The sequence below is a fragment of the Lissotriton vulgaris genome, chromosome 2_1, assembly GCF_964263255.1.
Source record: "Lissotriton vulgaris chromosome 2_1, aLisVul1.2, whole genome shotgun sequence".
Lineage (NCBI taxonomy): Eukaryota > Metazoa > Chordata > Amphibia > Caudata > Salamandridae > Lissotriton > Lissotriton vulgaris.
In genome coordinates this window covers 1,905,534,317-1,905,547,681 of record NC_141687.1, presented here as the reverse complement: position 1 = coordinate 1,905,547,681, position 13,365 = coordinate 1,905,534,317, and the positions used below count along the sequence as shown (strand labels likewise).

The window sequence follows — 13,365 nt, the reverse complement described above, 5'->3', positions numbered from 1 at the left end:
TATACTCATTTCTGCAGTTTTGGAAATTGCTTAGAGGTTCAAATCATAGAAATCTATTAGGGGAGAGGGTCCCCAGCTATCAATAGTCATTCAGTGAGGGTCTACAAAAGGTAAAAGGTTACGCGCTATACTAGGGCAGCACAGCTTCACACAGCCATGTGGAGAACTTCATCTTAATGAGCAACAATTTAATAACTACAACGTCTTATTTAACTTTGAGACCTTGATCTCAAAGTGGTATACCTGTAACAGAAAACCAAGCATTCAATCATTTTATTCTCATAGTAATTTCACATCCATTACAGTTTATATATGCCACCCGGAACCTTTATCACAAAGGAATACAGAGTACACTGAGAAAATTAGCTTTAACCTCTTATTCACTTTCAAAATTTCCATTGGGCTTGTCTGGAGGAAATAAACTAGTTTGCACTGCAATATTTTCACTTATAACGCGCTTCATACCCCGACCAGGTGTCAACGTGCCGTAGGAGACTAACAGCAGGCTACTGCTTAGTTAGAGAAATGATTAGTTGCTGTGCGGCCTGTGGGAAGTCGTTAGTTGCTCTTATCCTGAGATCTCTGCATTAAACTTAGTGATGCAAAAAGATGAGGGATAGAATGCATGCATTTTATATTAATGTTATTTTATATCTAATTCGAAAGGTGTGGGTTGAGAAGTTGGTATATTTGTGAAGTATTTTGTGTCCCTGCATCTATAGTGGGTTGCACTTCTCGTGTCTCTGTGATAATGTAGTTGTGCATATGTATCACGTGCAGTGAAACAGAGCAAGCGATAATTATGCAGGTGGTCCCCCTACCATTCATGGGTGGGTAAGGTGCTTAATGAACTGATATTGATACTTCCCTTGTAGGCAATAAGTCAGTTTATTGGTTGGTCTGAGTGTTCATCATTTGTTTTGGTACGGCAATGACTTTGTTTCAGGTGTACCTTTAGCAGTGGATACTCTACCATTGTTATATACACTCCCTCTAGGGCTGTAAATCCTTGAGATTCACCCAATAGAAATGGAAACCAATCTTGCGTCTACGGTTTGTTTGATTTTAAATCTCACTGCTGAGCTGTGCAGGATTTGTTTGCAGACTGGCCTTTCATGAAGGTATTTCACCTGTATTTTAGGGCAACTAATGTTCCATTGAACTATAGTAGATTGGTAATATGCTTAGATTTGCAGACCTTTTCAAAAAGGCAAGCCCCTGCATAATAATTCTTGGCAGGCCACTGCAAAATGATTATTTTCAAGTGTTAAAAAACAATCTGAATATCATTGAAACATTAGGAGTGACTTGAAGTATAACTTTTACTATATGTTGAATCTTAATAGGTTCCTAAGAGCTGAGATGACTGCAGCAGTTGTAATATAATATCACTAGTCACAAGGGCAGACTGCACGGCTAATATTTACAAAGAGAAGGTTATTTTTAATCCAGAGTTATTTATAATTATTCAGTGATTTCTTTCAGACGTGAGAGTAGTCAGAGCTTTCAGTACTTCCTACTGTTACTATATTGATTCTCTGATGATTTGTTGATTCTTAGCGCTTGGATGGTTCGATAAAAGGAGAAATCCGAAAACAGGCTCTTGATCATTTCAATGCTGAAGGCTCAGAGGTATGTGTTTTATTTTCACTCTAACACTGTTAGTTTTAAATGTATACCATGTTAATGTTTTCTTACAGTTGTAGGCCTGATTTTCACTAATCTGTTTAGGTTTAAACGTGTTAATTTAAAAGCTGCACAAGACAAATAGACTTGTCTACATTCACTACCTGGCATGGTTTATCTTTTGAATGTGGTTGTTTTAAAACAATCAATAGGCATAGAAAGAGATTTGTTAGCCTATAACCCAGAGAACGGCTAAATACAAACAAGGGTATGAACAGAGTCTTTATTCAGAACCTCCACCACCACTGACACCAATTGTTTTTAAAATAGTTGGCTGATCTTCTCTTTTATTGAGCCTGTAGTGGTTAAAGTCTGCTAAGATGTTTCCTTATGGGGGTGTATTATTTGCAATGTACACAGATATCTGGGGCATGTGAGTTCTTTAAACTCTGAAAAAAAAAACCCCCGTGAGTCATAGTATTCCAATATGCCTGTGAATTTTTTTACAGTTCTTTTTCAATCTTTGAAATTTGTTGGGCCGCTTTTCACACATAGGGCTGTAATTGCTTGTTTTTCTGTGTGCAGCAGAATGGACATCATATTTCCCCTCCTTTAGGGCAAACGATAAGTTTGGGTGTTGACCACCCCCAATAGAACATATGCTGGAAACCTACGGTTTTCAAATTGGAATACTTAATCCTGTCTAAGATGTCTTTCCAGTATTTGCAACTTGGGGCAGAACCAAAGAAGGTGGATCAAAGTGACTCTCACCATCTCCAGCATCTCTAGTATTAGGTCTTATTCTATTCTCTTTTTTATGAGGTATGTATTAACAGTAAGTTGCTATATTGTATAGTGTTTCTTGTGTAGCCGCAGTTCTATTTCTTTCGGAACCTTCCGTATTCTGGCAGGCAAAAGTCAGACCGTATGTCGATAAGGTTTTGATCTCTGTACCACTTGATGCATTTCCTGTTCTTCTGTACATTTTTTGTCTCCAGATTTCGAACTTGGTGCCTTTATATGAAGAATCAAAATCTAGGTTTCCAAGAATGCGTGTGAAGGTCGTAGGTTGAGGAAGCTGGCTCTTTATATAGTGGACCAAAACTAGATACACTGTGTAAACAGTCTAGGCAAACCCCAATTAGTTTCAGAGGCACACAATATAACCCAGATTCTCTCTCTTGTGGTAGTTTGGGCAAGCAGTTAGGCTTACAAGAGGGTAGTGCTAAGCATTTATTGCACTCATAAAGGCAGACACACACTATAAAGAAATCTAAAACCAAGTTATAAAAATAACAGATTTTATATGAATTTAGATACCAAGATCATCATAATCTGGCAAGTACTTCTCAAGTTATGAATTTTTACAGGTTTCAAAAGTTCACACTTAGTGGAATTTCTGGAGTGATGATGTTATCATATGAGGGTAAAACATAATCTGCGTTCTGGTACTTATCAGTGACTTACGAGACACTTCGCCAGGACTTAAGGTGAGTATGGTGCAAGGTCCAAAACAACACCAACAGGTCGCCTCGGATGGCATTGGGGCGGCCTGGTGCCGAGAATGTATTTTAGCGTTCGGTGCCCCATTCACTGCAGTGGTGAATGGCCCAGTTGAAAAGAGGCTGCTAGCTTGGACTGGGGGGCCACCCCACCTTGTGAACCCACAAGGTGGGGTGGGGGGCTCAGTCCTTGAGCTGCTCAGGGCGTAGGGACACCATTGGTCCACTTCTCGGGCTGTAGGACTCTGGTGCAGTGGTATCTTTAGGTGTCGGGTCCATACTGCAGGAGACACTCGCTGGGCTTCTGCACAATGAGGCCACAGAAAGTGACTGGGAGTCCTGTCTAGCTAACCCAAGGATGAGCTCAGCCTTTGAGGGTCTCAAGACCCCGTTGGTACCATCACCTCCCTCCAATTCGGGCTGTGGGGCGCGGGTACAGAGGTACTTTAAGGTGCCGGGTGGCGGCAGTTGGAGACTCACTCTTTGTCTTGGTTCTGCACAAAAGGAGCAAACAAAACAGCTGGGCCACTCTCAATGTGAGTCTCACTGTCCCTGAAGTCGCTTGACGTACAGGTCGGTCTTCCTTGGTATTGGTGCCCAGTTTGGACACAACAAGCCTTTGTTGCTGCAAGGGGTCCGGTACCCTGTATATTAGTGCATTTTGGCTCCAGTCGGTCCTGGTGTCCCCACTTGGAGGGAGGATGGATCTGACTTGTGGGAGCATGGTGACCTCTTCCTGAGTGGCTGCTGCTTCAATAGTGCCAGTAAGTGGCAGGTGGGTGAACTGCATCTTGCTACTTAGGTGCCTGCGACTGTTGGGTAGTGGCTTCTCTATTCCAAGGGAGTTCTCTGACGATTCGCGAAGCACTGGCAGCCCTACGTGTTCCTTGGAATCTGCACAGTGGTAGGGCGAGTGGATTTTTCCAGGCGGATCGGGTGCACGAGGCAGGCTGGCAGCGTTAACGGCAAGTCAGTTGTTGCTCCTCTGATCTTGGGTCAGCAATCTTTGTTGTCCACTCCTGCTTTGTATCCATTGAATCCGCAGTTCTCATATCAGGGGTGTTGCCTACATACTCTATTTAGGGGCGTTACAGGGTGTGTCCGGTAGTAGCCAATGGGATGCCTACCTTTAGGGTGACTACACACTCTATATGACCGCTTCCTGTGGGAAGTGGGCATAACCATGACCCAGAGGGCCTATTTCCACCTAGATGGTGGACTTTTTCTAGTTGTGTTTACTTCATGTAGCCGACCTTAGTGATGGTAAAAGCCTGAGAGTGAACACGCCTCCTGACTAGCTTATTTTCCCTAGGCAGGGGAGGCATTTCCCCTGTCTGAGGGAAGTCAAGGTCGCATATCAAATGCGGCGGAAGCCTTTAAAGCTTCCTGCCTTGATATGCTGAGCAGTAGTCATTGTGCTTGGAGGAGGTGATAACACTGCCTGCCAGAGCAGGAATTATTTCCCACATAAGAAAGCGTGGGCTGTGACCTCCAGGTGGTCAGAAATGCGTCTTTGTTGGCAGACTAAACAGGACCAGTCAGCCAATACACTAGAGGACCGAGGTTTTCAGGGGGTACCCCTAACGTGCCCTATGGGTGCAGATATTAATCCATCACTGGAATCAGTGTGTGTGTGTATTAATATGACGTGTTTGATACCACACACCTTAGGTTTCAGTGAATCCATTATGTAGCTGGGAAACTCTTTTTGACCAGTGCCCTGTACATACTTTAAGATGGCTTCCCTGTTCATGTGTACTGTCAGAAATTGAACTGGCCAGCACACGGACATATCTGCTCATGCATATATGTCCTCACATGTAATACAGTGCACCCTGCCTTAGACCTGTAAGGCCGGATGTAGGGATGACTTACAAATATTACATGCAGTGTTGGGTACATGGCAGACCGGATGTGTGCGATGTAGTGTTTTAATTTTTTAAAGCATCTAGTCACGCAGCCTGCAGTGGCAGTCTGCTTGAGTTTGGGACTGGGTGCCTCAGTGTGGCACAAGATGTGCTGCAGCCCATAGGGACCCTCTTTAGCACATAGGCCCCAAGTACCAGCCGTACCACTTACTAGGAACTTAGAGGTGCTAACGGTCTGGTCATTTGGGGATCAATTGACCAGTTTCCATGTTTTGGGTAAAGATCACTGGCACTGGGGACCTGGTTAACAGGAACCAAGAACACTCCAATCAAAGCTGCATCAAATACCAGCTAAAAAGTGTGTATGGGGGGGGGGGGGGGGGGGGGGGATCTACTGCAACAAAAACCCAGTTTCCTACAGTAAGCTTTTCGCTCACTGCCAATTAATCACAGACCTCCGTTATTACCCTTGTTGATGGAGGGGAATACAACCCCCAGGGCATGTTTTTTGAGTAATTCAGGGAGCTTGTCTTATGTAGATCCCCACTGCTGTTTGGTCCATAAAGCTCTAATGTTATTCCGATTCAGATTGAATCCAACCTACTATATCTGAATTGGGAGGCATGATAATATTGTTTGATATTCAGTTTCTCCCTTCCTCTCTCTTTATTTGGTGTTTGTAGTGTTAGCAAAGCTAACATGTGTGTTTATCTGCGCACATATAAAATTATCCAAGAGCGCTTTAATATTAAACGGTAGGCCTTTTTGTTATTACTGCAGGTCAGAGAAAATAGAGAGAATTTGTGAGAGAGTGATTGTCTTTATGGTGACCAGGTGTCCCAGCCAGGAGAGACTGTCCATGTGTTTATCCGAACTCAAGGATTTAAAAAGGTTGTCATAATTTACCTGTTTAGTGCGGCCCATTATTGGGGTTTTTGTGTCCCTAGATATTTAAAAGTGCTGGTCGACCATTTGAAAGGGGTAGAACTGATGAAGATATTGACCAGATCTTGTGAAAGTGTGTGGCTCAGTGCTTGGTGTCAACTACAAGTTCACTACACCCTATCATCCACAATGCAATGGGCTTGTTGAAAGGTTCAACAGGACCCTAAAAGGGATGATTCATGGACTACCTAAAAAGCTCAGGCGTAGATGGGATGTCCTGATACCCTGCCTTTTGTTTGCTTACAGAGAGGTCCCACAGAAGGGGGTTGGCTTCAGCCCTTTTGAACTTCTGTATGGGCATCCTGTGAGAGGACCCCTGTGTTTGGTGAAGGAAGGATGGGAGAGACCTCTCAAAAAGCCTGCAACCAACATAGTGGACTAGGTACTTGGTCTCCGCTCCAGGATGGCTGAGTATATGGAAAAGGCTTCTAAAAACCTTGAGGCAAGCCAAGAACTCCAAAAAGCTTGGCATGACCAAAAGGCTGTCCTGACTGTGTACAAGCCTGGACAGAAGGTGTGGGTGTTGGAGCCAGTGGCCCCAGCAGCACTCAAAGACAAATGGTCTGGGCCCCACACAATCCTTGAGCAAAAGGGAGAGGTCACCTACCTGGTGGACCTTGGAACTCCCAGGAGCCCCCACAGGGTGCTCCATGTGAACAGGCTCAAAGCATATGTTGACAGGAAGGACATGAGCTTGTTCATGGCCACAGATGAGGGACAGGAGGAGGAGAGTGACCCTCTCCCAGACCTGCTCACTCAGAATCCTGATGATGGATCAGTAGATGGTGTTGTCTTTTGTGGCAGCCTCTCTGACCATCAACAGGAGGATTGTAAACAAGTTCTTCAATCCTTCAGACATATGTTCTCTCTGACACCCAGTCAAACCAATTGGTGTACCCATGAGGTTGACACTGGTGACAGCCTGCCAGTCAAGAGTAAAATCTACAGGCAGCCTGATCATGTTAGAGACTGCATCAAAACAGAAGTGCAGAAAATGTTGGAGCTGGGAGTCATTGAGCCCTCAGATAACCCTTGGGCTAGTCAGTAGTTCTAGTGCCAAAGCCTCACACCCAGGGTGGTAAGAAAGAGATGAGGTTTTGCGTAGACTACAGAGGCCTCAATGCAGTCACTAAGACTGATGCCCACCCAATACCAAGGGCAGATGAACTTATAGATAGATTGGCTTCTGCCAACTACTTAAGTACATTTGACCTGACAGCTGGGTATTGGCAAATCAGGTTAGCTGAGGATGCCAAGCCCAAGACAGCATTTTCAACCCCTGGTGGACATTATCAATTTGTGGTAATGCCCTTTGGTCTGAAAAATGCACCTGCCACCTTCCAAAGGCTGGTGAATCAAGTTCTCACTGGGCTGGATGACTTCTGTGCAGCATATCTTGATGATATAGCTGTCTTTAGTTCCACCTGGGAGGATCACCTGGTCCACCTGAGTAAAGTGTTAGAGGCACTGCAAGCAGCAGGTCTCACTATCAAGGCCACAAAGTGCCAGATAGGGCAGACACAGGTTGTATACCTGGGCCACCTTGTAGGTGGAGGCCAGGTTCAGCCACTGGAGAGCAAGATACAATCCATCAAGGATTGGGCTCCTCCAACCACCCAGACTCAGGTTCGAGCTTTCTTGGGCCTGACTGGTTATTACAGGAAGTTTGTCAGGAATTATGGATCAATTGTGACTCCACTTAATGAACTGACAAGTAAAAAGATGCCAAAGAAAGTTCAGTGGACAGCAAGCTGTCAAAAAGCATTCGATGACCTAAAGCAGGCCATGTGCACAGCACCTATCCTAAAGAGTCCAGACTACTCCAAATCATTCATTGTCCAAACAGATGCTTCTGAGTTGGGTGTGGGAGCTGTTCTATCTCAACTGAATTTTGATGGTCTTGACCAGCCCATTGCTTTTATAAGCAGAAAGCTGACCCCCAGAGAGAAAAATTGGTCAGCTATTGAGAGGGAGGCCTTTGCTGTGGTTTGGGCCCTGAAGAAACTGAGGCCATACTTGTTTGGCACTCATTCCAAGATTCAGACCGACCATAAGCCCCTCTTGTGGCTAAATCAGATGAAGGGTGAAAACCCCAAACTGCTTAGGTGGTCCATTTCCCTACAGGGGATGGATTTTACAGTGGAGCATAGACCTGGCACTGATCATGGCAATGCAGATGGGCTCTCCAGGTATTTTCACTTAGAGCAAGAAGACTCACCTGGTCAAGGTTAGTTTATTGTCCCAAAGTTTGGGGGGGGGGGTCATGTAGGAGAGTAGGGTCTGCAATCCTATGATCACCCCAGATTTTTGCTTTTTGCTTCACTGGTTTACGACTTCTCTGGCTGTGGGCCTGCTAATCAGACCCACAGCCTTGCTGTTCTCTCACTAAATTGACACGTGTACCTTAGGTGCATTTACCAATTGGTACTGGGCCACCTTATCAGACCCTGTAACTCAGGGCATAGGTGTACCCAGGGCCTACCAGGGGCTGCACATTGACTTGCTCCCACAAAATAATTATCATACACAGTGTTATCTCTTCGAATACATAATTTCCCTAATAATGGTGTATCTATATTTATAGCCACATTCACATTATGCCCTTCAATATTGTCATCCTCAAATGTCCACATTGTAGATTTAGTTTGCTTTGCTTTTTCTCTCATTTTATACTGATTCCTCCTTTTTTCTACCATATCCAAAAAGGCTTTCTCTTCATTTCTCATTTTATAGGTCAAATTATGTTTAAACGCGTAATCATGGGTCAACTCTTGTGTTTCCAAAAAATATTCCCCAAAAAGTTTTGCAGGTTTGATTTGATTCAATTCAGCTACAGCTTTCAGTTTCGCAAAAACTTCATCAGAATTAGAATAACAATACTCCAATTTACCTGTTCTATAAAACAAACTAGCTAATACACTACATGTAACTCCATATGTTAATGGAAGATAATGGTATGTCACACCCTCTGATACAGATGCTGATAATTTCATACAGACATAACAATCACTTGCATCCATCGTTCTCACATATTCAGACAATAATCTTGAAAACTTATTACGAGAAAAATCGCTAATAGAGTTATCTTGCTGTACTTCAGGTCTATACACATGCCTCTTTTCACCTTTTGCCTCATAGGTCTTTCCTTCCATACTCTCATTTGCCTTTGCTTTTTCAAAATCAGGCCTGAAAGGAATTATAATAGCTAAGATCAACCATACCAACATTAATAATCCAGTACATATTAACCACATTCTACAACATTTTCTAAAAATGGTACATTTCGATTTTGTAACATCATTAGTAGCCATTTTTTTTTACACATCTTTTTCTGCAATGTTTTCTGCCCTTATATTGTCTTTTTAAAATCTTTTCTTTGCACTTAAAGCGTCCTTATCACCAGAAATGTTAACAATTCTTGTTCCTTCACCTTTTTCCCTTTTCACAGTTTCCCAATTTAGAGTCAATCATTTTTATTATGCGGGAAGGAATACGGTACACAGCCCAGCTGCCTACATCAACTTACCGGCAGGGTGTAAACCCAGTGCATCAACACAGCATCTGGGCCTACAACCCGGAGGTCGGCCCCGCAAAATGCTATAATCCTGAGGTAATCGCCCCGCCTGTGCAGTGGGCACTGCCTTTTCAAAACTGAACAAATGAAACAACAACAAACACCCTCCCCCCCTCCCACCCACCCCAAATACCCACACACACACACACACACACACACACACACACACACACTGGTCCCCCTCCCCAACCCACCCCTCTCCGTGCCAGCTTAAACTGTAGAATTACTCCAAAAGTCTATCAAAGCTCTAAGGGAAGGTTCAAACCACTGGGTTAGCTCTATCTGAATCTAAGGGGACGAGTTGTAGGATCTGCAGGTATTTCGGGCAGGTTACTTCTCGCAGATCTTTGGACAGAAGATGCAGGCACGGACCCCACAATTTAGCATACTCCGTGCCTTTCCCATCTATTCCCATCTAGAGCCTTTCCATTGCCAAAATATGCCATAGCCTCTGAAACCAGTCTTTGGGATCAGGTACCGTCTGGGAGCCCCAGTTTGCCATCAATACCTGCCTCGCAGCCAACAGCGCCAGCGCGATCTGTCTGCCCTTCAGCGAGCACAGAGGGAAGAACTTGGAATGGGGAAGCACCAACAAAGTATGCTCCGGCAATCGGGGAAATGTAATCTGAAATGCCTCATCTAGCTCGTCTAAAATCGTGGGCCAGTACCTCCCCAGCTTCGGGCAGTGCCATAACAAGTGTGCCAATGTCCCCGTTAGCCCACACCCCCTCCATCAGAGACATGATTTAGTCACGTCCCAAGCTTGGATGTGCGCCGAGGTCTAATACCAATAGGCCGACACTTTATACGCCGATCCGGTCCCTGCAGTATTGGAGGCCGTGTGCTGCGCGCGGTAAAACACATGTTCCCACTCTTTCTTCGAGAGCAGGCATCCCAGCTCCGTCTCCCATCAGACCTGCGCAGGGGTGCGTTGTCTCTTGGGGTGACTCAAAATCATAGCATACAACTCCGAGATGAGCCGCCGGTCGTCTTTCTTACAGACTAGCCACCTTTCAAACTTCTTCAGCGGTCGAGACATATCAGCTACGTTAGTGGGTTGGGTAACCCAGTGTGCCACCTGCGTGTAAGAAAAGGCATCTGTCGGCGGCAACCAGAAGAACTCGGTTCAGAGCCGGGGTAACGGAATCAATCCGTCCAGGTCGAAGAGGGAACCCACCCTCTTACAGCTGCCTCTCGCCAGCGATGGAAGACCGGGGATGCGCGGCCTGGAGGGAAGTCTGGATTGTCGACAATAGGTGTCATCGGTGAGGGGAACGTAGTCCATCCCTTTCGATACGCCTGCTGGCCCCATGCCTTAAGGGTCGGCGCCGTCACTGGGGACGAGTAGAGGCCCCATGCTCTATGCTTGCGAGGCAGCCAAAGCTCCCGCCAAATGTTGCAGCCCGCCGCCGTGTGGTCCATCAAGTTTCAGTGTTTACTGGACATGTGTCTGTTGCATTCCACTATGTATCGCAGTGTGGACGCCTGGAAGTAGGCAGACAGTGGGGGAAAACCCAATCCCCGAGCCGCCCTCTGAGTAACCGCCACGGACAGTGCCAGCCGCGGCCGATGTTGTCCTACAGGAATCTGCTAAGGAGCCCTTGCAGTTTCCGAAGAGTACCCGGTGGCGGGGTCAGTGGCATCATCTGAAACAAATACAGTATGCTGGGGAGAACAGTCATATTCAGGGCTGCCAATCTACCAAACCAGGCCAGTTTGAGTTGGGACCAATCAGAGAGAGCCTTAGTGACCTGCTCAACCAACGTCTTGTAGTTCAGGGACACAGTTTTAGAAATTGACGATGCTAGGCGAATACCTAAAAACTGAATATCGGATGGGGCCCAGTGGAATTCAAAGTCCTGCTTCAGATCCAGGACTTCCTCTTCCGGTATAGACCGGTTAAGGACATGCGATTTGGTGAAATTTACCTTGAAGCCTGCCACTTTCTGGAACTCCGCCAATTCGTTCGAAAGATTCCGCAAGGAAGAGTGGGGGTGGGTAAGTGAGAGGATGACATTGTCCGCGTATAGACTAATCTTGTTCGCGTCCACCCCAAACTTGATCCCAGAGATGTTTACATTGGAACGGACCCGCTGGACGAAGGGCTCCATATAGAGCGCAAAGAGTAACGGGGACAGGGGACATCCCTGTTACGTTCCTCTTGCGATAGGGAAAAGAGCAGACCTACAGCCATTGACCCGCACTGCCACTTTAGGGGCTGCGTAAAGACACCAAATCCATTGTATTTAGTTATTCCCCAATCCGAAAACCCATAACACGGCAAACAAGTAGTCCCAGTCTACGCGGTAAAAGGCCTTCTCGGAATCTATGGATAGCAGGAGAGCCTGTGACCGAGAACGATGGACCAAGTCCATGAGGTGGAGCAAACTTTTGGTATTTTCTCCTCCTTGCCACGTAGGAATGAATCCCGCTTGATCTAGCTCAATGAGTTCGTCCATCAAGGGGCTGAGTCTGGTCGCGAGCACCCCCGCAAACAACTTGGCATCGATGTTGAGGAGCGAGATCGGTCTATATGATCCGCGCTCCTTGGGATCCTTTCCGGGCTTGAGAATGACAGTGATGGCCGCCTCCGACATGGACGGCGCCTCAACCCCGGTGTCCAAAAATGAATTAAAAAGGCGAGTCAGGAGTGGGGCTAACTCCCTGCCGAAAGTATTATAAAAAATTGCAGAGAAGCCATCCGGCCCCCTTAATTTGGCCACTTTCAGCTTTGAAATAGCTGAGATGACTTCTTCGATGCGAATAAGCATATGAAGGGCCTCAGAGGAGCTCTGTAGGAGGGGTGTAACATTACAGCACTCCAGATACTCTGTTATCCCGATAGAAGGCACGGCCCCTCTTTGTGGTACAGGGCCTGATAGAACTGCCGAAAGGTGTCAACAATGGCGGAGTCTGTGGTATGTTCAGTCACGCCCCGATCCCAAAGTGCCTGTATAGTGTTCAATTGGGAACGCGCTCGCAGTCTGTGAGCCAATATCCGTCATGCCATGTCTCCACAGAGATAGAACTTGTGCCGCAGACGCAGGAGGGCATGCATAGCTCTTTCCGTATCTAAATGTTGCAGCATTCGCCTCTTCGACTCCAGTTCCCGCCAAATCCTTGGCGCCCCAGTCCGCTTATGGATCGTCTCAAGTCCACTAACGTCCCCTTCTAACTTCACTCTTTTCTCTTTACGCAAGTGGGAGTACGTCGCAGCCAGGGCTATAAATTCGCCTCGTGTCACTCATTTTAGGGCCTACCAGACAGCCACCAGGGGTGTGCCCTCCACCTCATTCTCGGCAAGGTAATGGACTATTTTCTCTCTGATCTTCGTGATTACCGACTCGAAGTGGAGCAAGAAGTCTCTAAGACGCCATCCTGCCGACGGCGGCCGGACCCCATTAGAAGTGAAGGTTACTGAGATAAGTGCATGGTCCGACAAGGAACGCAGCATAATGTCTGACTCTGACAAGTGAGGCAAGATGGAGGTTGTAGGAGAGTAGGGTCTGCAATCCTATGGTCACCCCAGATTTTTGCTTTTTGCTTCACTGGTTTACGACTTGCCCTGGCTGTGGGCCTTGCTAATCAGACCCACAGCCTAGCTGTTCTCTCTCTAAATTGACATTCATGTACTTTAGGTGCATTTACCCATTGTATTGGGTCACTCTTGTAAGTCCTTATACAGTGTACCATAAGTACCCAGGGCATAAGTGCACCCAAGGCCTACCAGGGGCTGCAGCATGTATTATGCCACCCCTGGCTGTCCATCCAAATCTGACACAACTGGCTGATCAATCAGCTGGGGCAAGGTGGTGTAATCACCCTTTGCTTTAGATATAGTATACCTATA

The 13,365-nt window shown here is 46.1% G+C and overlaps 1 protein-coding gene across 1 annotated transcript in view; it reads left to right on the top strand.

Annotated features, from left to right (window-relative positions):
• Nucleotides 1–13,365, top strand: part of CHD2 (chromodomain helicase DNA binding protein 2) — a 1,340,517-nt gene that overhangs the window by 1,059,655 nt on the left and 267,497 nt on the right. The window contains exon 19 of the mRNA XM_086956769.1: nt 1,561–1,632. Within this exon, the coding sequence (XP_086812895.1) occupies nt 1,561–1,632 (72 nt within the window). The remainder of the gene's footprint in view (nt 1–1,560; nt 1,633–13,365) is intronic.